This window comes from Prinia subflava, chromosome 3 (assembly GCF_021018805.1).
Source record: "Prinia subflava isolate CZ2003 ecotype Zambia chromosome 3, Cam_Psub_1.2, whole genome shotgun sequence".
In the NCBI taxonomy this organism is placed as follows: domain Eukaryota; kingdom Metazoa; phylum Chordata; class Aves; order Passeriformes; family Cisticolidae; genus Prinia; species Prinia subflava.
The window spans coordinates 42,446,042-42,472,409 of record NC_086249.1 but is presented as its reverse complement, the minus strand read 5'-3'; the positions used below and the strand labels follow the sequence as shown (position 1 = coordinate 42,472,409).

The 26,368-nt window shown below is 40.1% G+C and overlaps 1 protein-coding gene across 1 annotated transcript in view; it reads right to left on the bottom strand.

The window, feature by feature from the left end:
* Window positions 1–19,367, bottom strand: part of LOC134547874 (complement C4-like) — a 40,650-nt gene extending 21,283 nt beyond the window's left edge. The window contains exons 1-20 of the mRNA XM_063391982.1: window positions 19,246–19,367; window positions 17,565–17,757; window positions 16,360–16,540; window positions 15,629–15,699; window positions 15,232–15,317; window positions 14,461–14,543; window positions 13,253–13,340; window positions 10,757–10,862; window positions 10,451–10,574; window positions 10,035–10,150; window positions 9,147–9,314; window positions 8,218–8,415; window positions 6,432–6,623; window positions 4,979–5,128; window positions 4,432–4,558; window positions 3,997–4,068; window positions 2,975–3,175; window positions 1,957–2,068; window positions 1,660–1,730; window positions 441–580 (exon numbers count right to left, since the gene is read on the bottom strand). Coding sequence (XP_063248052.1) covers window positions 441–580; window positions 1,660–1,730; window positions 1,957–2,068; window positions 2,975–3,175; window positions 3,997–4,068; window positions 4,432–4,558; window positions 4,979–5,128; window positions 6,432–6,623; window positions 8,218–8,415; window positions 9,147–9,314; window positions 10,035–10,150; window positions 10,451–10,574; window positions 10,757–10,862; window positions 13,253–13,340; window positions 14,461–14,543; window positions 15,232–15,317; window positions 15,629–15,699; window positions 16,360–16,540; window positions 17,565–17,757; window positions 19,246–19,328 — 2,562 coding nt within the window. The 5' untranslated portion in view covers window positions 19,329–19,367. The remainder of the gene's footprint in view (window positions 1–440; window positions 581–1,659; window positions 1,731–1,956; window positions 2,069–2,974; window positions 3,176–3,996; window positions 4,069–4,431; window positions 4,559–4,978; window positions 5,129–6,431; window positions 6,624–8,217; window positions 8,416–9,146; window positions 9,315–10,034; window positions 10,151–10,450; window positions 10,575–10,756; window positions 10,863–13,252; window positions 13,341–14,460; window positions 14,544–15,231; window positions 15,318–15,628; window positions 15,700–16,359; window positions 16,541–17,564; window positions 17,758–19,245) is intronic.
* Between the last annotated feature and the right edge of the window lie 7,001 nt (window positions 19,368–26,368).

Sequence of the window (26,368 nt, the reverse complement as noted above, 5' to 3'; positions counted from 1 at the left end):
ACACTGAACTTGAAACAGAGTTTTGGCCTATCCCTGAACCACAGTGAGGTAAGAAGGATAGTGCATTTTTATATATCCCAGCTCTACACAATTCAATGCAGTTCAGAGGATGCTGATTGGGAGACGGGAAGAAATGAAAAAAAGAGTATGTCAGCTGCTGGGTGTTATCCAGATGAGCAGGCGGCAAAAAAGGAACAGATTGCTTCAATGATGGAGAAGAAGTACCCAATGACAAAGTATATGGCTATGAAACATGGTGAGTAAAATCTGCTTTGTAGGGTAAGTTTGATTACCAAGTAGAACTGGATCCTGTCCTTGGGAAAGATAGGAGCATTATGTCTGGGCTGTCAGGGTGGCCAGGTCATTCACATTAAATTATTACAAAACTATAGATGTAGCTAGCAAGACATGCAGGGTACAGCAGCTGTTGATAACGTTACCTGGAGATCGTTGGGCAGGTAGTTGTAAACCACAGCTTTTATTTCCAGTTGCTCGTGTCGTCTGACGGAGTAGGGTAATCTCAGGGACACAAAAAAGTCTTTGAAAACTGCAAAGGTGTGGGGGTCAGCTACACAGAACCCTGGGGTGAGAAAAATACACACTTAACATCAGCTGATAGAAAGTCAAATGTCTAATCAAAACTCAGTGCCTGGGCTCCGCTGAGGTCATGAGCAGGAGAGGAAAACAGGCATAGTCAGAACTCATTTAAACTCATCTGCACTAGAGACCTGTGTCTAGTTTGCCCCACAGAGTCACTGCTGTGGTTTTTGAGAGGTAAAACTTGGCAGAAGTGTTTGTATACTTTGTGAGTGATGTGTAGCCCAGTTTTCTTTTTCTTTCTTTTTCTTGTTTAAAACACAATGACCTTTCCTTGCTTTCTGAAAATAAACTCCGTGGCCATCACTGCACCCCTGGATCATCCTCCCCTTCCAAAGGGGATTGGGCAGTACAAGACAGACCCTTTGTCCATCCTGTGTGGACAGTACAAGATAGACCCTTTGTCCATCCTGTGTGGACAGTACAAGATAGACCCTTTGTCCATCCTGTGTGGACAGTACAAGATAGACCCTTTGTCCATCCTGTGTGGACAGTACAAGATAGACCCTTTGTCCATCCTGTGTGGTCCTCCTCAGCTCCTAGGAACTCCCAGAGGCAGCAGGGCTCTCTGGTGTCCAGCCCTTGGCTGGTCCCTTGCTGGTTCCCTGGTGCTCTTTTCTGCCTTAGAGGCCACAGACATTCATGCTTTGAGATGGCCAGAATCTGGTCCCAGAATTATTCAAAGAAAAGTGGTATTACTACTGCTACCTTTCTTGTGGCTTCCTGGCCATGTGGAAGCTAAAATGAGGAGGTTTATAGACTGGAAAGAACAAAAGACAGTTTTGATTGTATAAGCCATAATTCTTGAGATCCTACTTCATGTTGCTTTTATAAATATAAATCTATAATTTAACATGTAGTTGGGCTTTAACATGGCATAAAACAGAGAAGAAAATATATGATCAAAATATTTTGTTTTTTCAGTACAGACTGTTTTATTCTGTCAACTTAACTTATGTCTCTTTTAATATCTCTCTTTATCTATATATCTATTTATCTCTATTTATATTTATTTATCCATACAAAGAAACAAATAAATAAAAAACCCTCCAATACTTATACCTTTTTCAGGAGATATACTTATTGCCTGAACTTCCCAGGTAGTTATAGAGTCAGGAACAAAATTTTTTACACTAAAAAGACAAAATAAAATGTTTTAGAAGGCATGTATAAAATATAAACATTGTCATTTGATGAAGTTTGAGTATTGTAAGGGAAAAACTTATTCCCTCAGTTGTGGAGACAAAGTACTTGCAAATATTCTGAAGTCCTTTGCATCAAATAGTACAGAAAGATGATATTTATATACAGTTGACAGTACAAATTTAAACAAATTTGCCTAGTCAGGCAGCACAGTACCTGTGTTTTCCAGGGCTTTCTACTTCTTCCAAACTCCACCACCAGCTCTCAGGAAAATAGCTGCGCAAGCTGACAGAGGTTTCATCAAACAATTCTTCATGTTCATTGTATTCTGCAAAACAGGAGTGAGGTTTCTTTTTGGAAGTCTGGCTGCTGCCCTTACGCTGTTTTGCAGAGAGTCAACTTGTAAGAGAACAAAAAATGCTCTGAATGAAAAGATTTCACCTGTGTTTCATCTTGCACATTAAAGAAAAATGTTGAAAAAAGAGAAGTAATGACCATAGTTTGTCACTGAACAAAGAGGTAGTTCCTCTTCCCAACTTCAATAACTATATGCTGCCAAATGAATATTCAGTCCTTGGTAGCAAGGCTAGCAAAGATGTTCCCACTGTCCCATACCTATGACAGACAGAGGATGAAAGGGGAAATCTGCCAGAAATGGCAGCAGAAATTACACTCAGAACAGGATCATTTCAGATGCAAATTTTTTTTTTTTTTTTTGGTAACATGAGGTGACACAATGTGTGGTTAGAGATAGACTTTAGGGAGAAGAAAGGAAGAAAGAGCCCAAATTATTCTGGCTAAAGTGGACCTTTCTCATGACATCATTTTGGAGGTACTCAGGTGTTATAATAGTAGTATCACTAAAAAGAGTTTAAATCTGAGACACTTAGAGCTCTGAACACAGACAAACACCCCCTCACCTGCTCTGCTGTCTGTGGCCTCTCTGGAGTGTGGGCAGGGGCCACCAGCTCCTCCATAAGACTGGAGGGGCCAGCAGTGGCTAAAGGGATTCCTGCCTTTTCTCACCCCAAGAAGTTATCCCATCCCTCTCCCACCTCCCCAGCACACAGGTATGAAGATGCAGAGCTGCATGGCTGCTGCACTGCCCTGGAGCTCTCTGAAAAATGGTGTCAAAATTTCCTCCCCAGCCCCACAGCACTGAAATGCCCCTTGACCCTCCCCAGCCCCCACAAGAAGGGTAAAAGTGGCAGAGCTGTATGCCACTGCTCTTTACGTCGTGCCAAGCCCACTCTGTTCCTCTGCCTCGCCTGCCTCCTGAGGGCTGTGGCTTTCTCACAGCAGTCCTGGAAGGCATTCTTGCATTCCTGGGAGCCAGACACCTTTGCCAGCCTTTTTGCACAAGATAACCTCATGGGATTCAATTTCATTCCATCTTGGCAGCATTTTAGTAGAGCAGTGTTTTGGTATCTGCTGGCTGCAATAGAATTAAAGGCCAGAATTAGTGCTGCGTAAGTAGAAATCAGTGTGAAGGTGTTCATTGTGCTCATTCCTGTCATTCTTTGTCATTAACATTAGTTTCTATTGCAACAGCCAAGCTTCAGCCTGGGACCTTGACAACAGTTCATCCTAAAAACAGCCCACAAACACAGGAGCCCTTTCTTCACTGTCAGAATGAATTAAAAGTTGAATCCTCTTTGCAGGCAGGAATTCTTAACAGAAACAGAAATATCAGTGTTCTCTTTCTTGAATAAAGAGTCTGATTTCAAAAGTCAGGAAGAATCCAACTCCAAGCCTTCATGCCTTCTGGCAAGAAAATGAGGAAAAAAAATGGCACGAGCTGATGTTTTATACCTTTTAAATGCTATAGTAACTCTTCTCTTAATTGAAGCACAAAGTACCAAAACTGGCACAGCTTCAAAGCAGAATGTCAAAAAAAAAAAAAAAAAGACAGGATTTGTAAAACATCTCCTGACCATACAAATAATTTTGTGACTGGTGAATGACATGTTTTCTAGTAGAAGTACTTTGCATTTGGGATTATAAATTGGTGAACTACTTTCCATTTACAGACATTATTTGGTTTTGGTTTTCCAGCTCTTTTTCTGAATAATGCATCAGGTCCACACAGTATAGTACATTCACTTGGGCTAAGTTATGTCATGTAATGCCAGAACTGGGACAGAAAATGTCTTGGCATCCTTCACTATGCCATCACTTCTTTGCCCCTAGATCCGAGACACAACCCTTTGCCTCCCCCTGCTAAGATATTCAGGCCACCCAGAGGAGCAGACATACCAATTCCTGACATTTTTTTCTGAAAATCCAAAGATCTCTTCTGCCTTCTGGTGCCCTGGAGGCACTTATATCCTGGGAAGGCAAAACAGAAGTGCTTGGTCACAGGAACAGCCTGATCACTCACATCCTTCGTGCAGGTTTGTCTTAGGACCCATCTCATTGACAGAAGACCCACAATTTGAGGGAGGCTCCCACAAATCTTCCACCCCCAGCCAACTGCTGCTTGCCCCAGCTGAGGTGATCACCAAAGAACCAGCACCCACCATCTGGGATGTCTGAGCACCCAGCATCTGGTGGAACAGCAGAAGAAGAAAAATCCAAAGGCAAAATAGATTTTTAGTAAAAATAGTACAAATGTTTCTGATTATCAAGCAATCAGCTTCCTCAATTCTATAGTGGTCTCACACAAATTTTTAAAGGGCAGGTGGCACTTACCTTCCCTAATGCTGGATTGAATCCTGTTTGATATAAAAGCCAGACCAACATCAGTAAAAACTTGAATGCTATTTGCACCACCACCCGCAGAACATCCAAGATCATACGAATTCATAGCATTAAATACCTGCCAAATAAAATGGTACAGATGGACTGCACATGCTTGTAAAGGGTTTATACATATATCATAAAGAAATCTTGTAACCTTTGATTTGCAGAAGCAAGACAAACTGGTGATGCAAGCTGCATTTGGAAGCAGATTAAAGCTGAGGGTGTTTTAGTTAGGGAGTGCTTTCAAGCCAAGCTTTTTTAACTTTACAAACTTGTCTGCCACAGGATGGAAATTCCCATCTTAAATACACCACCCTTCCAAAAATGCCATTCATCTGAAATAGATCCTAAATTGCTAAAGAAAAAACATTTGCAAGTTTAGCAAGGTGTTGTCTAAGCAATTAATAGACTTTAATTGCATTTTGATCCTCTCATTAATCATGGAAAAATTTGCTTGACTAGTAGCTGTGATATTTTCTTCTTACAAATATCTTACTTTTTTGGCTGTAAGCTTATTTTTCTTATTCAGAATAAACACTGCCTTATCAACCACAGCTAAGGCAACTTTTCCCGCATGGTCCATTTCAATCTGTAAATTGACGTGGTCTGTTGGTTCATATGTGTCTTGTTCTGTTCTCACTTTAATCTAAATAGAAAAGATGGAAACAAAAATGTCATATTTGTTAATAAGAAGTGAAGGTTCTTTGGGCCAGGGATACTGTCAGCTGTGGCTGTCAGCAGTCAGGAGATGTTCCTGTTTTATGGAGTTTCTGCCTGTGATCCTGGTTTTGGAACACTAGGCGCAGACATTTCACACTGAGGGAAATCGTGAGGAACTGAAAGATGTGTCTTGCAGCATACTGGATGCTGATTTTCAGTAACATTTAAGCACCAAGGGAAATTAAAAATTTAGGTTAGGGGTTTGTGGAACTGGGGCTTTCAACATAATTTTGTTATTTTCCAGTAGAAACAAAATTACCACGAAAGGCAGCAAAAAAATAATTAATGTACAAAGGTAACCAACTTAAACCAGTCTCTAATAATATTGCCTGCTTTCTATCACACACTTGGATGTTTTAGCATGATTGAGTAAACACAGATCTTGTTCTGATGTTCACACTTTTGTGGTTTGAGAGGAACTAGTCATGGTGATTTTGAAATAATACGGAATTATTACTAGGAATTCCTGAGAACATTACTGAATTTTGTTCTTGTATAAATAAAGGATTGGTTTGTCTCTTGGAGATGGATGATTTTTTCTTGAAATTTTTTTCCCCCAATGGACTATCATTTTCCCAAAAATAAACATTTTCAGCCGAAAAAATAATTTTAGAGAGCTGACAATTTTCAGCAATTGTGTTTCATGCTATTGGGAGAAATTCCAGTGTCTTGGTTTTTTTTTTCATTTTACCTTATGTTTCCAAAATGAGGGGGAAGAAAAGGAGGAAGAAGGTAAAAGAATGGCTTAGAGGGCCCCCATTTTATCCACATTTCATTTTCTAATATAAACTTTTTAAACTGCTTCTGAAGTGCTACCCAAGCTCAGAAAATTACTATTAATATAAATTTAAAAACTTTAAATATTACTTCAAATTCATATTTTTCCCCAATAAATGGCTTTACCTTTTTCATGTGGTACACATCACTACAAAAAGACAAAGTTATACAGAATTTTTCCCCTCAACAATTCTGTCTTTTCTTGTGGATTTCTAAAATATAGACACTCACAAGGGGTGATTTTTTCTGAACAAAACTGTATTTTTCATCTCTTTGAGGCACAACCTGGGACCCTTTCCAAGCTATACCTTTTGACATGACTCCTGATAACTCCTTTTCAATACAAATGACACATCTTTCACTTTATAATCACAGTCCTGCACTTGCTCTGCCAGTACCCCATTAAAAAAAAAAATTGGAAAGCAACAACAAGCCAGGAGCTTTGGAAGCACCTTTCCTTCGCAGACATCCATGACATCCACCCACGCAGAATCAGCAATGATCTCTTGCTGGCCCTCGCTCCCAATGAAGTAGTAGGCTAAAAACCGAAAGGCAGGCACCATCTTCTCGGTGACTTTAAGGTTTATTACTTTGTTGGAGGATGGGACCCTTCCCAGAAGCTCAACTTGTCCCTTTGCCACAGCCTGCAAGGCAGAAACAAAGAGAAATCAAATACTGTGATGATGGCCCAGAAAGGGCATTATGTTGCATAATTTTACTTTCTTTTTTTCTTTTCCCTGAGGCAGTTTCTGTTTAAAATGTATTCTTTTCTAATGGCATTAACAGTTTTGATTGCCAAGCTGTATACTAGTAGCCTGCACACTGTGATGGTGAATCTCTGCTACACCAGTCTTGTGGTCCTGATTTGAACACAAATCTGCCACCCTCCACTCATCCTTACAGCTTGAGAAGGGGTGCCCAAATAATTGTCTAAATTTTGGCTTCTACAGTGTTTGGTCATCATGCCCAGGAAGATATTAGCATTATTTAATCTGTAATCAGTACTGAATCTTTCAGATGGTGTGAAAGAGCTGGAACAGGAGGTTTCAAGATAAAGTACCACAGATTGGTCTTCAACTGGTTTCAGCCCATCTTTCACTATTTAACTCCTTCCTTCCTACCTTATGTTAACTATATTCATGGGTGTCACAGTGGCAGGACTGAGAGTGCTCTTCCCTGAACAAAAGATGTGAAGCTTCCCTAAACACACAGTGAATGGGTTTCAGGAAGAAACAAAGGCATGCCCCAGCCTGGCCTGATATCCTCACTGCCTTTGTTAAGATGACCAAAGTTTGGGAGAGACCCTCACTGCTGAGCTCCAGCAGTGTCTGCGACCATCCCTCCCACAGGTCCTGCCTGCCCAGCACTACACCTTCCCAAAGCCTGGCAGCACCAATTCCAGCCCTGTGATAAGTCATCCATTGAAAACAAACCCTCAACTCCAAACTTAACTCCTGGGATACAATTATTCCAATATATCAGAGGTCTACTAAAAATAAATGGGAACAGGTATCTTGGCACTTATCATCCTGTGAGATTTAGGCTTCCAAGGGAAATTAGGACAAATAGAGGGAGAAGGGGATTAAACACATTTCATATTCAACAGATTCACTCCTGGAATGTACCCACAAACACATTTATCTCATTCAGCAAAATAATACAACGCATTTTACATGCTCCCAAAATAAGTGCAAATGTATAAGAAAATAGCAGAATCATAAAAACAATTTCTGGAAAGGACCAATGAAGATCTCTAGTCCAGCTGCTTGCTCTAAGATGAGACAGCACCAGGGCAAGACTAGGTGAGACTGGTGAGGTTCTCTCTTGTTGAGTGTTGAATTTTTCTAAAGCTGGAAAATCCCTCAACTCTCTGGAGAACTTCTTCCAATACTGCACTCATCACTAGTGAATAGATTTTTCCAAAATGAATCTTCCAAGCCATAATTTTTAACCTCAGTCCCTTGTTATATTGTGTGGCACCACTAGGACACCTTGTCTCCACTTAATTCCTCTTCAATTAGTTTTAGGTTGCTATTTACTCACTCTTGGGCTCTTCAGCAAACTGAACAAGCCCAGCTCCCTCAGCCTGTCTTGGTGGGTCAGGTGTGTTAGAACATCAATCATCCTGCTTGCCCTTTGCTGGGCCTCCTTGGTTTTCCCTTGTGTCAACAACTAGGTAAATGTTCCAGGCTGAATAATCTCCAAAAGAAATTACTGATATGATACTATTCTGTTTACCATATAATAGAAATAGCCAATGTTTCCACTGCCAGACTGATGAATGCTGTTAAAGGTGATGGGTAAGGTATCTCCAGGTGCCACAACAGTGTTTGGGATGCTGATGCTGAGGTAGTTTGAGGAAGCAGACTGGTATCTTTCAGCTCTGATACTGGCTTCAGGTGATTCTAATCTTTCTTTACCCTCTTCAGCCTTTACCTGTCAGGGGAGGAAAGGACAGAGTGAGTAAAATGTCCCACAGGAGACAGTGTATATTGTGCACAATTTGTATTGTGCCAGGTTATTTGGAAAATGCTGTGAAGTGAGAGGAATAATTGCTGAGATCTCATTAGCAGAAAGTGGCACCAAACTCCAGGATTTTAATTACATTATTCTCTCATCCAGTTTTGCCTCTTTCTATGTATGCATTTGGTACTTTGCACCCTTGATTCTAAATGAGAATCAATGGGTCAAAAATCACAAAGTGATTTTGTTCTCAGACAAGCTTTTTCCCATTTTATATTGTGCACATAATTGAACCCTCTGAGAGGGCTGATGAATGACTCTCTGAATCGCTCAGGACCTTTTCTTTCACTTTCTTCTCATAATCTTCTATCACTTTGTCTGGTGATATTCCTTGCAGTCCCATTCCTGTCTTCACGCCAGGCAAATGCACATCCAAAATACAAAGATGCACCACTATAACCAATATATGTACTCCTGAGGCTCTGGTGTACAAGTGTCCTTCACTTGAGACATCCCTCAGGCCTCTGCTCTCTCTCTAACATATTTACACTGTCTGGGCAAGGATCTGCAGGTGGTGTAAGAAATCATGTTCCACCCTCTGTGCTCATTTGATGAAAACTGATCATCCTCACAGTCCTTTATAACTGTCTATGAGCAATTCTCAGTGGGATACTTTTAAAGATGGATGTTTGCATTCCCTTTACCTTTATTTCAAGCACTTGAGCATCTCTGGGGATGTCGAATGCAATGGAGACCAGACCCTCTCTATTACAGAGGGCAGTCTTCTTCACAGGGGGTTTTCCAGGCAAAGTAACAGTGGCAGTGATAAACAGGAAGGCAGCAGGAGCACCATCAACTAAAGTGGCAGATGCCTTTTGGGAAAAAAAAACAAACACTGTTATTTAAAGGAAATCCTGTATTTAGAAAATGCCCACAAACAAGAAGCAAATACAATTTATAATTATAATTTTTTATAAACTGAGAAAAAATATAAAATTGTATACACCAGCATTCAAAAATTTGACCTTTGAGAAAAGGGGATAGCAATTGACTCAGTCTGGACTTCAGTTAAGGTAAAAATTTGTGAGTGCAGTTTGCAAAATGTCTCAGATTTTCACTTAGCATTTATTTGGTCTAAGCAGAGATATTTGTCATTAATTATTGTAAGGCAAATTTCTGACTTTACTCTTCGTAGAAAACTGTAGAAAAATGAAGGCATGAAGTTTCAAGCCACATAGACACATTTTTTCAGAAAGGCAATATCCTGTTTTGCTTTTCAGAATTTTAATTTGATGTGGGATTAATTTGTTACAATATTCTTTTGATATGGAAGGGAGGAAGAGATTGTTATGTTTTGTAAAACCCTGTAATGCGACAGTGCACGTTGACTTCTAGAAACGAAAACCAGCATTTTCTGGCTGTTCAGGCTCTGAATATACAGAAATGAGACAAACCAGACACACGAAGAGTAGCTCTGAGTTGGACCTATTCTAGAAGTCCTCTGTCCTACAGAGCTCCCAGTGGATCAGACAGGGAAAGAGGACAGATGTAAATTCATTGCTGTGGAGTCAGACAGTGAGAACACTACATACCACAACAGAGAAGGGGGCTCCAGGCACAAAATACTTTTTGGTGTTAGACAGATCAACAGCATAAGGAGATCTCACAAACTTCACACTGCTGAGTTCCTCTTCCCTCATCTCACCACCTGTTAATAGCAGACAGTATGTGTTGCTATGGGGGCATTAGCTATGGACATCTAATTTTCTGAAATATTTTGTTTTCATTTTCAACTATGATGAGAGTTAATGTTATCTAACATCATCTCCTGCAACTTGGAGCTTGAGCAGCTGCTTTCCATGTGAGATTCTTCTAGTTAATTCCCTACAGCATGAGCAAGCTTTGCAGCAAAGATGGATCCAGATTCTCCACATAACAGATTACACCAGAGAAAGATCAATGTGAATCTATCTTACAGACTGCATTAGCTAAGCCATAATGTACTCACTTGCAGTTTCTACAGTGGTAACAGCAACATATAAATGAAACCCTTCTAGAGTAGAAATGCTCTTTCTCAATTTCTCTTCCAGAAGTGGTGTATTTAAAGTAACTCTTCCTTTGCCATTTTGGATCTAAAACAAAAGTGGGGAAGAAAAAAAAAGAGGGAGACAACCCATGTTGGTTTGTTGCCATTAGAAATTAAAAAGTTTTGCTTATATCAGGACTAAAGTATTGTGAACTTCAAAGTTTCCAGAAATTCTGACAATTTTCAACTCAGGTAGGATAAATCAGAGTAGTTCCATGGAATACTTACTGATAGCTGTTGCTCCAGGCCTGGAATAAATATTTTGTTCTCATTTTCATCAATTATGCCAAATCGCACATATGCAGCACCTTGAATCTCTTTCCCATAAGAGTGTCTTTAGAAGGAAGAAAAGTGAGGACAGGGATCATTATCTTAATAAAAAAACAAGGGTGAGACATTTTATGCTGAAAAAATATTGGAATATTTGTAGGCATGCCATTTGTAACTAATAGCTGGAAAACAAAATTTAGTCCCACTCTCTCCTAACTCAAACGTGAAAACCTTTACTTTGTATCTAGTGGTGATTTCAAATACCAAGATATATAGAGAGTAAATCACATTGGCAAAATCACATGGGGAGATGACAAAATTTGAACCAGAGTCAATTTTTTTCTTTTTTTTTTAAACAAGGTAACAAGAACTTCAGTTGCTCAGAGTGGTCTTACACAACTCAGCCCATTTAGCTTGGAAGAACAACTGATTCTTTTGTATGAGACACCACTTGAGCAGAGCATAACAAATAAGGGATCAGACAATTATTTGAGGCACTGATATGAAATATTTGGTACCTCTGAAGCAGGAAAAGCCTATCTGCTTATATTCTAAACCCTGCATTGGGTAAAGTGCCCATCCTCTGTCTCACATCGCTCCTGCAGATTTAGGCAGTATGGCATAAAGGTCCTCTTGTAAGATAAATATTTGCCAGATCAGCATCTGGCCAGGACACCCCTGAACATTTTATAAAGGTCATGGGGAGGGAGGACAGGGCATGTTGTTGCACCTGGCTCTGTACTCAAGAAAGCCCTGGCAGATGGCATCTTCCAGCAGCACAGTGAGCAATGTGCCACGTGAGACCCGTCACAGCCGTGGTGCTCTCTTTTGCTTGTGGAAATCCTGTTTCACCTCAGTCCTGTACTGGCTTACTTTTGTTTAAATAAGCCTCTTTCCAACTGACCTGATCAGCAGCACTGATCTATACCAATAAAGCCAACAGAGAGGCAGCTCTTATGAAAACTGCATTAAATGCCAGATGTAATAAATAGGAAACAATAGTCAATTACACCAAGTAACTTCATTACATGCATGGCCAGTTCAGAGAAATAAGTTCAATTATCAGGAATTCAATACACTGATTTTGATGAAAGTCATGCAGTCCTGTGTAACACCACTAGGACATTTTCCAGTAAGGAAAGGAATGGTATCCAGTTGTTGAATGTCAATTTTTCTTCTTAAATAATTATGACATTAATGAGGAATCAAATATATATGAAGTTCATAAACTCAAAATAGAGTTCTGCAATAGCACAGAGAAAAATTCAGAAAGGATTAAACTCCTAAAGCCAGTGATTAAAAATCACTTCGTATCACAATATCAAGTGATCATGATTAAAACTAGTAATCATTCAATAGAACAAAATAAAGAATTGAAGGTGATCAAGAGGAGGTAAGAAGAGTTGAGTTCAGGCAAGCACAAGGAGGTGGATACAGGTTCTGTCTGCTTTCTCAAGGTGTCCTGGGGAACCAGCACAGTCAAGAACAGCAGGCAGAAGTCCAAAAGTCTTCACTCCTTTGAAACTGAATAGATTTCTCCCAATTGTGAAAGGCCAGCTGCTTCCACCTGCCTGTTCTCATTCCATAATGTTTATTCCTCTTTAGAAAAAGAGAAAACCCCAAAGGTATCAAATTCTAATTTAGTCATTCTCATAACAGACAGTTTCTTAGCATTTCTACTCTTATGAGACTTGAAAATTCAACAGGCAAAAAATTATTTTTATTAAAAATATTTTAAGGATTACATTTTCATTGTCTGCCTTCCTAAGTTTCTCTATGTTTAACACCATTCTAATTTGGTATTTGGGACCAGGGTTATTCATTTTCCATTTAGCTCTGCCCCATGCTCTGGCCAGTCTGAGGGTTCTGTAGCCATGGCACACCCAGACCAGTGCACTGCTGTTCAGCAATGGACGTGTGATGCTGTAGTGATGGTCATGGAAACTCCCCTGATTATTTATCTACCTGGAAGACTTTCTGCATAAATCATTACTCTCAAACAAGCACTCGTTTGTTACTTACAGATTTCACTGTGCTTTGAGAGAATTCCATACCCAAACTTGAATCGAGCTCTTCTTGAATTATGTTACATAGCACACTGGAGCCTTTAGAACATTTCTAAATGTTTAAACAAAAAGTATAACGAGAACCAGGTGATCAGTTTGCCTGGAACCTTGCTCAGAAAAACAGAGGAGAATCCTAAGTATCCCCCTTTGCTAGCAAACTGAAATAGTCAGAAAATCTTGTTCCAGCTTGATCACCATGGGCTGGACCCAGGTAGCACCTGGCATTGATGTCTCAAATCAGTGGTGGAAACAGAGAGTATATGAGATTGGTCAGATCCAAGTCAAGCCAGAAGCTAGGTAATTGTTAATGACAAGAAATAGGAGGAAGTCACAAAACTCATGTCTGCATGTCTGCCTCCTAAACCCGCCTGGCTCTGAGCACACCTACTTTGCCTCGATGTCAAACACAAAGCTGTCATTCCAGATGTGGTAGTATGGATGAAGTGGGATGAGTTTGACTTCAAAACTTGGAAGTTCTGCATGTAAAAAAGAAGACAAAAGGTCATGACACGTGCGTTTCAAACATACCTTAAACTCCTGTCTTGTCAACACACATTGAGACAATGCAGTCACTGAGGGGATGCTTTAGTTTGAATTAGCAGTGCTCTTCTGAAACAAAACTCCTGATCATTTTCCCTTATTCTGCATTGCTTCACATAGTGAAGCAATCTTCAAGCATACAAAATTTATTTATTTACAATGAAAATAAGGCAGAAGACAAACTCTAACTGCTCATGGCCATGAAGAGCCCTGGACTAGGAGGAGGCTGAACTAAACCCACTCTAAAATGGGTTGAGTGTGGATAAAAGCTCCTCAGCATCAGCTGTGCCACACTGAATTTGCTCCTAAAAAGCCAAACTATTTGCTCCTGCAGGCATATCAGAGTGATTTGCTCCTGCTTGCAGGTGTTTGGAAAGGAGGCAGTAATCTCCACGATTCTGCTACCTCCACTAGTTAAGGCCAAATCAGTTTTGTTAAACTGTTAAATTTTCATACAATCTCAAGGTTTTCTTTTGTCTTTAAAGGAAAAATAAACCCAACAAAACAATGAAACCCATATTAATTTTACAAGAAGATATAATTTCAGTGTAAATAAGTCAAGCCACTTCTTACTCCAAATAGTTACACTTCTTTCATTTTTACTTTATCCAAAGAGCCCTTATTTTCCTTAAAAAAGGGTTCCTTGAGGATAGGAATAACTCAAATTAATTTCCAGACTGACCTTGACTGAGACAAAACGGGCAACTTTTCTTTTCTTTTATTCCATCCTAGGCTTCACTGCAAACTAGCCAGAATTGCAATGACTGCAAAATGGAGCTCATCTCATTTATTTTTTTCTCTGTGGAAGGAGAGCCCTTCCAATGTTTTGTGACAAAATGTGTTTAAAAAGTTACTAAATCTGTATAAAAACAGAGCTGTTTCTTTCACAGAAACCCAGAGTTTTTCTTCTGTGCATCAGAGATAGCAATGATGCATTGAAACACCATGGAAGTTGTCCTTACTGCATAACTACAGCCAGATTTAACCACCACAGCATATTTTTAACATATAGTGATAACTTCTTATATTTATAATGTAAATTTTATAATATCTCACCATATCTTTTAACTTCAAATTCAGTGGAAACATTAGACATTTCATGTTGATGAAACCAGGCTTTGATATTCCAAGTTCCAGGCCTAAAGTGCAGATTCAGCAGAAAATAGTTAATTACAATTCTTCAGATATTTGATGATGTCAACATATAAATTATCACTGAATTATAATATTTTTCTTGTTTTGTTCTCATCCCTAACTAATTAATTAATGACTTTCTTTTTGCTGGGAGGAGGCAGCAACATATTTTGAAATGTTCTAAGAAACACTCAAAGTAAGTGTGAGGAAGTGCAAGACAACATTTGCAAACCACCACCTTTGAAAAGTCTGCAGAAACAGAGGACTCATCAAATATTTCCTATAGCTCATCTTCATTAAGATATCAAAATCAACCTATCATGCCAGAAGACCCTCAATATTAAGTAAAAATCCGACTATTTGAAATCAGAGATAATTAATGACACTTTGCCCTTTCGGACTAGCCCTTTCAGAAATGCTCTGTTGAATGCAGCTGTGTGTTTCAGCAGATGTTAAAGCAGTTTGTTAAATTGTTCTTTACCAGGATACATGTTGCTAATTGCAGCATATTAACAGCAAATTCTGGACTCATCTCTCCAAGATGAAGTTCTTAAAGGTAAAAGATACTGATCATAGGCTCAATATGTGCCCCACGGTGAAAAAAAGGACAATTTTGAAAGGTAATTCAAGAAATTCAGCAATTAAAAATCTTGATCTATGGGTTTTGATGCAGAAGGCAGATCAGTAACATACTCAGCAATGTCAGGTATATCAAAGTGTTCACCAAACACTGAGTTTATTTTCCGGTCTGACTTTTTAACCACCATTCCCTTGGAATTCTGTTGAGACAGAAGAAGCAAACATGAAATTATGCACCAGGTATCAAACATTTACATCCAAAAGTTCAAGGTCATATCCTAGTCCTGTGGAAAAAGAAAGAGAAAATGCTTTGCTTACTTTCCTAGTTCAATGTTCACGTGTCTCCATGTTGCTGATGTGGGCCAAAAATAACTACAGATAACTCACTATGTGCAAATACAGATTTCAAGAGAGGAGTCCCGGTTATAGTTCTGCTTTTGGGTGTTTTGTACAAGTTTTGCATAGCTCCTGTGCTGAAGAAGTGCTATCAGCACTGTTTTTGCATGCTTACCTGCACAGCAACTGTAACCGTGTCGTGTGTCGGCCTCATAACATTGTCCAGAATGAAGATCCTGTATCTGACTGTTTAACAGAAGAATAAATATGTCCACAAATGTCTTTCTGGCCTTTCCAGATACTAATCATTGCAATCTGTAAACTGAGTTACTGAATTTAAGATAAAACACTTTATTTTAGTGAAAAGAAGTCTGAGAAATTTCAAAAAATAATTGCATTCTTCCATAGCCTTCTCATGTTTACATGACTAGATAACTTTTTGAAGCAAATTCTGAAAATTACTCAGGGAACTTCACTCACTTGTGTATTCCTTCTGCAGCTGAGGCCTGAAACCAAACTCAAAAACTTTTTTTACTTCCCTCTTTTGTTAATTAATTAAATTGGTAAGTAACAAAGCAGTAGTGGTCTTAAGGAGCAAAGGTAACTTATTTCTGGTGTTACAACCAGAAGCAGTTGGAGTTCGGTTTTTGGCAGATTTCTCATTAATTTTTTTTTCCAAAGGAAAGTCATCATTAACCTTTCTGAACAGAAAGGAGCAGATTTTGTCTATCTCCCTTAAAAGTGACTCTGGCTATGAAGGTATTTCTACAGGGGTTGCTGCAATGTGCAGAGCAGACCCTGCATAAAACCCTGGCTGCCGGAACAACCGGGTCGTTATCGCTTTTCTAATCCTGCCCTTGTAACATCCACACTCAACACCTGAAGAGCAGCAGTTTGTGCTTTAACCTTGGGAACTTGGTGTGTATATGGGCTTGTCTGTCTGGATAAAAATGTAGCCTTTCTTGGAGGACAGGAGGATGCGGGTGCTCTTGGTGGTTGGACGAAGCTCCTTGCTCTCAGTGACCAGTAGAACATATGGCAGATTACTCTTCTTGAACAGGTTCTGTTGCAGAGCCCCTGGCCTGACCTGAAGAGAAAAAAAGGGAAAACAGAGTCAGAGATGAGCCTGGTAACTTTGGGACCACATAGCTGAGGCCTCACAACACTTGAAGTGCTTAAATAATCTTATTAGCATCATTCAACAGAAGATTTGTAATTATATGTTTCTTACTGCTCTTACATCTTTCTTACTGGGTGTTATATCTTTCTTACTAGGTGAATATTTCTTTTAAAGTAGAAATACCTTCCATTTTCCACCAAAGAAATACACATTCTTCTGTCCAATGTCCGTAACTCCAGGCGGGAGACTTCAGTCTACATGCCTATTGATTTCCATTTACCATGTATCCTGTAATCCCCATTTATGCTAAAATCTCGGTTGTGAGATTGCTGCTTTACTTCATGCAGTTTAATGTGATGCTTCTAAACATCACTCTTGACAGTAACCTGATTTGAAAGCTCAGATGTTAGCTCTGGGAGTAACCAACCAGAGCTAAACTAAATACTGCTGTGTGATTTTTTCCAAACCAAATAGCCCAAACTAGTGCTACTGAACTAAATCCTGCCAGACTTCAAAGAATCGTACCAGAACAAATGATGCAACATAGGATGTAAAGAATTAATCAACCTAAAAATCTGCAGAAAGAACACAGATTTTGGTCTGAGAGTACACATTTTTAAAGGTTTCTCCTGTATTGTAAAATAACCTGTAGTAACAAAGACATGAATGCAGTCATAGTTTAGGTGGGGTGGAAAACCCAACAGTGATAAAACAATTAAATGTGTTTAAATTAAATTTCTCTTATCACCATGTGACAAAATCACAAGTTTTTCATATGGGCACAAAATAATATTCACAATCATCACTGAGATTACATTAGGCATTGTTTTATTAGCTGGTTGGGTGAATAGGTTGCTGCTGTCACTAGGATTGGTTTTGTCACCTGTCTCTCGGGATCAGTGTTGTCTCGGTTCCAGCCTAGTCCAAGTAGAGATTATGTGTTTTTTATCATCAAATAAAAAAATTTAAATCACTGTGATGGCAGACTCACCATTACTTTTTTCATCTCTTGGTAGCCATTGTTTTGATTAAGGTTAAAGTAGATCCTGTCTGATAGGAGCTGATTTTTCGTCTCATCTTTGAAGTATGCAGTGACTTGCACAGGGCTCTGTGCCCCGTGCACTTGAACTGTTATCGTCTCATCTGTGCCCAAATGCACCACGTTTGGGGCAGTAATAAGAAATCTAAAACAACAGGAAAACAGATTGTACAGTATGTTCAGTGAATGTCCAAACAATATGAATTTTAAAGCTAAAACAGACTCTCACACAATAGCTGAGCTTGGGACTTGTGGACATCGCCTAATCCATCGCCCTTTTTAGTCAGAGTAGAGCTTAAAAGAAAATAATTTTCTCTGACTGATTTGCAAATTCTGAACTGTCCCATTTAAGCCCTATAAAACATCAATCACTATACATAGATGAGAAGAAAACCTGCAATATGTCCCAGGGACAACCAGTGCTATTTATAACCTGGTGTAAGTCAGAGAAAGTTCTATAAACTCAAATTTCTTATATAAAATGAGGCCATGCATTGAAAACAATGAATACATATTCATAAATACACAATTAATACTACAAAGTTATGTATCTTCATGTCCTAGCCCCCACATTGTGCTACCTTATGCTTTAATGTCTCAGGAGGTATCAATTCCTTGTATAACCGTATGTAGGGGATTACAAGTAGCTGATCTTCCTTGCAATATCGCTGTGAAATGTTGGAAATGGGAGATCACAGAAGGTAAGACCACATCCCTGAAAAGCGGTGAGTTGGAGACTAAACTGGTTGGGATTAATTGTTTTTTCCTCTTTATTATTTTCGTTCATTCTTAACCCACCTCTGGTGCTTCTTAGTAATTGATTTCATGACCCTTAAAATGTAGATCATTATCCTTGCTCATTTTTTTCAAGTCTACTTTACACAAAATGATTTTACAAAAGTCAGAGAACTGTGTGAAGAGCCAAGTGCTGTCTCTTCACCTATGATGTCACATAGACAAAGAACATAGATGAAGAACAGTTCTGAGCTCAAGACAGGTACTTTTGGAAAATTATTATTCTGCAGGACACTTCTAAAATGAAAGGCCAATGATTTTGCTATTATCAGAATGGGTTGGCTGAAGTCTCTTTTTTACTTTTTGAAAAAGAAAAGTTTTTCTTAAACATATAAAATGAAAGGTGAGGTATAACAATTAGGGAATAAAGCTGATATTTAATTTCATTCACTTAGAATCTGTGGCTCTAGCAAAAGGTGACACAAGGCCTGGCTTGTAAGTAAATCTCCACTGAAATAGAGGATAAATACAGAAGAATACTGAAGATCTCCCAGAAATGAAACCTTTGCTTTCTGCAATGTATAAATTAATTACAGAAGGTTTTTTTTCCCAAGATTTTTTAAATCCAGTAAATGTCACAAATAGATGAGCAAACAGCAAAAAGAGAGTGAACAACATGCTATAGTAGCACATTTTTAATTATTGGTTCCTGAGAGAAGATTTCTTCCTTAAAAGGGTAGTTTTAAGCTTTTTGCTTCTTACCTACTTAAGGTTACATAAATTTTCAGTGGTCCAAGAAACTGGCTTTTTTGATTTTCTATTGAGAGAGAGAGTATTTTCTACCTTCACTTTCAAGGGAATTGTTAGGATTGAAGAACTCATAATGAAATATACTTACGATGGTGCTTGTTGCGTATTGGACAGAAGGAAACAAAAGCTCATCAACAATACCAGCCTTTCCATTGGAAAACTCTGCAACATCTGCAAAACAAGAGCACCAAAGAGCCACCATCAATCCAGGTGCTGGCTGTGGGAAATGGGCTGACAACACATTGCAGCAAATAATGTTGCCTATCCTGGTTATTTATTAATAACTTGCAAAACTGTGCTGTTGCACACAGTGATACCCTAGGGAGAAATATTCTGGACCAAGCCACAGTTTTGTATTTTGCTGCTCATCCATTCTCTTCCCAGCTTCAATGTTTTCACATGATAGCAACTAAAAGTCAAGTGCAGAGAGAAGTTTCCACAAATACTGCAAAGGCATCTCAAAGTCAAAAAAGACACTGTGGCTTAAAGAGTGGCTGTAGAGTATTTCTAAAAGGGGACAAATACAGGTGACAGGTTCCTTCTCTATGCCTTCACTTAACCCCAGGCATCTCTTCAGTCCAGGAAAGGTGAGAGAAAGTTCCTTCTGGTTTAGACAGCACCAAAGGAACTGTGCTGGAAATCTACCTGTACAACTCAGTCTCAGTCTGTGGTGACTGGAGGCATTCATCTGCTTTGACTTCATTGAAAATGAAATTGATGCCTCTGTCTGAGCTACTCAGTCCAATTTTCCTTTATGCCCAATACACTGGGCTTTTCCAGAGAGTAATTAGTCTCATTTTACCATAAACATGTAAGATGAATCATCAGCTGAAGGCATTCCAGACTGCATCAAACAAAATGTCTTAAAACGTAGGATACTGATAAACAGAGGGAAAAAAAGCTCATCTGAGGAGTAACTGTTTGTACATGAACCAGTTTTGATCAAAGGTGAATTAAAGAACTGAAACCTTCATCAGGTCTCATTTTTGCAAACTTTTACTGGACTGTTGTCTCCCACACATAATTTTGTTGACCCATGAAATGGAATCATGCCCATCTGATTTACAGGCAGGTGAAATCCCAGAAATGATCACATGGCTACTCCCAGGCTCTGGTGATAAACTGCCCTTTAATGCACTACGGCTGTGTCTTTAATTATTGGCAATGGATGCCCTAAATCAGCACTCCCTTATTTGCAAGGTGAATTCATGCTCACAGCAAAGGTTCATTGCCCATAGTCATTGCCTTCCCCTCACCCCACCAAGTGCCTAAGTGACATCTCCTGCCTTGCTTTTCAAGACAAGGAGGTAGGCAAAGAGAAGAAGCTGACTACAAACCAGATCACTGCTTTACACTTAGTGTGCTACAAGTGTGGTAACCCCCTCTGCAAAAAAAAACAGACAGAAACTACTCTCTGTCCATTGGTGGTCACAGAAAGAGTGGGCAGCAGTAGCTGGCTTCAAACTCACGTCAGGAAAAGCTACCTTTTGCCTGCTCTAGGCATAGGGTTTTTTTGGTTTTTGGCTTTTTCTGTTCCCCCAGAGACAATCAGTTTCCTTCACCTCTTCTGGTTTTCACTCTCACTTCAGCTGTCAGGAGGGAGGAAAAACCTGAGGAAAGACACATGGATCCTTAAGGTCAAAATCCATGCTCTTTGAGAGATGTTTATAGGAGTTCAGACTCAGGAACCATTAAGAACAAAGTTATTTTCGCTCTGCCCTCCCTCCCCACCTGCTAATTCCCCTCTGCAGTTATGCACTCACAAAACTGATTTATTGCCAAGCCAGAATAATTTTCATCAGGGCTTCTGGCCTCCCAAACCCAAGAGAGATGGTGAGGAAGAGTAGAGATTTCCACCATAAAGCTGCTCTGTGTTCAAGGCAAAGACACGTGGAAGAGAAAGTCCTTTTGGGAGCTGGGCTTGTGCTCTCCCTAGGGAGCAGAAGAGCCTTGTTAAACCTGCAGCAGGTAAAATAAGGATTCTCACTCTTGCAGAGATAATGGGGAGAGTTAATTAAGAGCAGCGTGGTGGTGGAGCATGCTAAGGCTCCTGCCCTCTTCAGGGACAATTCTGCTGCTCCATCTTGCATTGCTGCCATCCAGGTCAGGGCTGATGCAATCACTGAGCAATTCTAGTTACTAAAACAGGACAAGAAGCAACTGTGAGTGGCTCCTTTGCTTTTCTCCAGACAAATACAGATAAGAAAAGAAATAATATCTGTAAGCTCAGTGCCAATTCCTTGAGAAGGACATGAGGGAGTTCTCCCAGCTGAAAAGCCAACAATTTCCAGAAGACTGCAAGACAACCAGCAGGCATGTCCTACTCCTGAAGTCATAGGAGCTCTGCAGTGTGAGGTCACACCAAAATCTTGCTCTGTTCCCATCTGTATCTGAGGGCAGGAGATGGGATTTCCATTGTCCAGGCTGGCTTGTTTGTCAGGGGCCGAGGTCTGTTTGCACAGCTACACAAACAGCCATGTATGAACTCATAGCTAAACATTTTCAAAGACCACTTTCTAAAGGGGGCCTCTGGAAAGCTATTATTTTGCTTTCACTTGTCTGTAATTGGATTTGTACACTTTTGCTTCCTTAAGTGAAGTATAAATAAATATATGTGAATATACAACAGCTGCCCATAGCAATATGCTGCATAACTATTTTATACTTGAATTAAAGGAGGTGTTCTGACTGTTAATAAAGATATGTTTTTCACCAAAATATAAACCAGTGACTTCAATTAAATGGAATCTTCTCTCTCACTCTATCTCACAAATACAAAAGAGCAAGCTTATGCATAACCACTTATTATATAAAGACAATTAAAACTCCTTATGCTTCATTGTTCTGTCTCTGGGTTGGTATTAAATAACCATTGCACCAGTTTTCTACTGTCACAGATTCTTCACAATGTGATTTGTAGCATAATGTAAAACATTCCAGTCCAAAGCCACACTAAAATATAATGAAACAAAGCTAAATAAAATAAACCATTCTTGGTTGAAGGTCTCCAGCACACACGTGAGAGAGAATGCAGAAAAATCCCTCTAAAATAACCTATATGCCCATTCTTTTCCTAAAAGCAAAGTCCTTTCCTGTTTATCATCAGCCACTTTTCACCTATTGATCCTTGGGCTGGCCTGTGTGGACTGTGGAAAGCACAGCCCGGGATTGATGTGTGTGTGAACCCCGAACCTGGGGAGACAGAACTGCTTTATTTGCTGTCTCTCCTTTCAGCACCTTCGTTTGAACTTGGTGGGATTTCACAGTGTTTTGAGCACCAGCAGCAGTTTTTGTTCTTCGGCTTGAAAAGCCTTTTCCTCCTTAATCAGCCTAAGTACTAACGAGACCAAACTCTCCTTTCACTTTCGTCCTGCGGTCTTTCACCTCTGCCTGGCAGAGGGGTACAAAGGACAGCTTCACAAAGCCCATTTCACGAATAAGCACTGCAGTGACATCCTCTCTGCAGAGTTACAGGGAGTTGTGACAAACACAAAGGGCAATATTTCACTTCTGACATTTCAGAAAATTAGATTTTGAAATCCCTTTTCCGACAGCAGACCATGAAGTGTGAGTCTAATTGGAAAAGTTCCTCTGAACAGCAGGATAGCTTCTCTTTAGTGTCAATACAAATTGGAATTGTAAATTAAAACCATACTTTTTATTCTTATCATAATCGAGGTAATGAAATGAAAGGCTGTGGCTGCTTTTGCCATTAAAAAAAATACTTTAAAAGTTCTGCATTTAGTGTTTCTAAGCATTAAATCTACTGAAAAAAAAATCATATATTTAAAGGAGGAAAACAAATATTGCCCTGGAATTTTCTGCTCTCACTGAGGAGTCTTGATTTTAGGGGGATTAAGCAAGCAGCCTTAGTTTTTTCTCATGAGTTTCTCCTTCCCTTCTTTCTCATTCTCTAAATTCTATGATTTTCTGAATGTTGTGTTGAAAAAATAAAAATAAGGATTTGTGAAAAAACGTACAAACCCAATACTACTTCTCTAGAATTGTTATGTTGTAAAGGCAATGTATGTAAGACTGAAGGATTCTTTTAGGTCAAGCAATAATTGTATAACACTACTGACATAATATTTCACCATATTATAATAAAGCATCCTGGGTTTTTTATAAACCATATTTTTCAGAATCTCAGTGCTTTGGCACCTTTAAGAAGCCATTGAACTGGTCAGGAGGAGAGGAGATACTTGAGCATGCAAGTGACTCTCTCACCCCAGGTGAACGCACAGAGCTGCTGGAATTGAGGACTAAAATAGCTTGGCCTAAATAATATAGAATATTTAGAGTACTGGCCTTGTACTCAAACATCCTGATACTCAGCCTAGAGGCTTGTTCTCAATCTATCCTTTATGGTCTTCTTTTTTTTTTTTTTTCTTTGAGTTTCATGATAAACCCCAAAGGAACCCAAATTCTTCCTCGTTACCAACTGTAACAAATACAAATTACCTAGAAAAATTAATATATTTCAAGTAATTTGATCTTTCTCAACTTCTCCATTCCTCTGGACTGTAATGAGCACAATTGTCATTCTATTCATGGGAGCAAAAGGTAATAAGTCTAAAGAAGCAACAGGCACCTTGAACATGTCAGTGGAAAAAGCTAAAATTTTAAGTAGCTGAGAATAGTAAGAACAAAGGTTACGTATCCAGTTCTGTGGATTTGGAGGCCTATTGTGAAATCAAGTAAAACCAGGCTTTTGCACAAAAATTTTAGAGAAGTAATTTATAATTGACTCTCATTCCTAGGATTTCGTGAGTTGCTACATGGAGACACTCTAAAGTTGCACAATTGTACAAGAAAATATTTTTCAGGCACAGCAGAGGAGAAAGAAATCCCATGCCATGTACAACCACAGCTAGGCTTGTGCCTAGCTGCCACTGGCAGCCTGCCCTGTTCTGATCTGCAAATTAAATCTAAAACATCCACTTCACCCAGTAACTCAGAGGAACGTGGGACACCAGACAGGAGAAAGCATCTCCTCTCCCAAGCTGGGAAAAGGCTCAGCTCCCACCTCCACCACACTCAAGCAAGCTTAGGCCAGCTCCACTGGCAGATGGGAAGCTGCCCTACTTTTTCAATCCCTTGGTTTTAATGTTCAAGGATGAAATACAAAGAAAAAGGAGGAAAGGACATAAGGGTCAGGCAAAATTTGTTTTCATTGTAAAGCAAAAGCTGCTCAGTGACAGCAGGTTCAGTGTGAGGAGCTGCAGCACCTCCCCATGTGGCAGGCCTGGCATCTGCTCTCCTGGTAGAGAGGGGACAAGGCTGGATGACTTTTGCAGCAGCTCAGTGGGACAGTTGTTCAGGTAATGTATGCTGATCTCTTCTTTCTCAGAAATTTAGCTACGGAGCTCTGGCTCTTTGTGACACTGCTTTTTAGGCAGCTCTTTGGATGAACCATGTGCCTCTTTGTCCTGTGAGGATAGGTACTGTACCCAGCCTGGGCACAGCAATCACAGGAAGAATCTTCCCTCACAAACAGAGTTTTGCTCCAGCAAAATAATGCAAAAGAAGTCAGCTCAGCTGCCCTCCCAGTGGTTTAGATGCAGAAGGGAATATTGATGCCTTCAAAAGGGGATTGACTGGATGTCCCCAGAGCCCTGCTGATGGTACTTGGGTCAGCACACCCTGCCCAGATTATTCAGTTGACATTACATTGTACCTACAGAAAAAAGGTGAAGCCATAAAAAATGTGAACAAAAGCGATATTTGCATGTATTCAGTCAACACATCTTGCAAGGCATGTGGATCTGCTGTTGATAATATGTGACTATGTGTCTCACTACTTTGTGCTGGTTTTGGCTGGGGTAGAGTTAATTTTTTCAGAGTAGCTGGTGTGGGGCTGTGTTTTGGACTTGACCTGAAAGCAGTGTTGATAACGTGGATGTTTTCATCACTGCTGAGCACTGCTGACACAGAGCCAAGGCCTTTTCTGGTTCTCACCCACGGCAGGCTGTGGGTGCACAGGGAGCTGTGAGGGGACACAGCCAGGACAGCTGACTCCAGCTGACCAGGGGGATATTCCAGACCAGACATTATGGTGTCATGCCCAGCATACAAAGCTGAGGGAAGAAGGGAGGAAGCCAGGGACAATTGGAATGATGGGCTTTGTGTTCCCACTGTCCAACTTTTGCTCTTACAATTCTCTACCCATCCTGATGCAAGGGCAATGTGTGAGCAGTTTTCTGGTGCTTAGTTGTTGCCTGGGATTAAAGCACACACATATATTTTTATGACACATTTCCAGGCCGTTCATCCTTGATTTTTACCTGACCTCTGTATGAAGAAGATGAATTTTCAGTCACATCAGGATGTGGTCAAAATCCACATCTGTACCATTCTGGTTCAGCTTGTGCTCCAAGCAGGATCCTGCCAGTGCAGCCTGCAGCCCTGCTGTGAAAGCAGGGCTGGGGCTGTACTCTGCTCTCCCCTCTTCAGGGTGGGGGGACAGAGAGGTTTGGCAGCTGGTGCCATCCACATCTGGGCATGTCTTTTACCTTTCCTTCCTCTCCCTGCACTGGGTGTGACTGTGGGGTCTGTCTCTGGACCAGTGAAGAAATAAAGGGGAGGTTTGAATAAGCCAGTGTCTGTGGCACTCAAGACTCAGGTAGAAGCCCAGAGTCTTGATCTAATTCCCTGTCTGTTTATGCTGTTCCTGGGCTTGGACACCATCTATCCCTGCACCTGGAGCCCACTGGCCTCTGTCACCTAACTGGGGAAGCAGGTTCCTCCTCAAGGTTACACACAGCTTGGGGCTGCCAAGCCTGGCCCTTTACCAACCACCTCAGCCTTGGGCAGCAGTGTTCTGCCTTGCAGGCTTTTGCCATTCCTTGCTGCCACCAGTGATGCCCTTTTCACCAATTCCCCCTTCTGGTTCAACCCTTTTCTGCAGCCTCCCCCTCTTGGTACTAGCTGTACTTTGTTGATGAAAATGTGGCTCCAAGAGCTGTTTTTCGGCCTTGGCTCTTGAGACAACCAAGATAGGAGGGGTCCCTTGGAATGTGTTTTGCCTTTCTGCCCAGGGAAAAGGCACTAGTGGAAAGTTCCCTTTTCCTAGGCAGAAAGAGGACACATTCCAAGGGCAGAAAACTAGCCACTAATACAATAGGCTATGAATACATGTATAAAAAATAGAGAGAATACACAAGGAAAAAGGCAAAAATCATCACTGCCTCACTAGCAGCAGTTTCTTTATA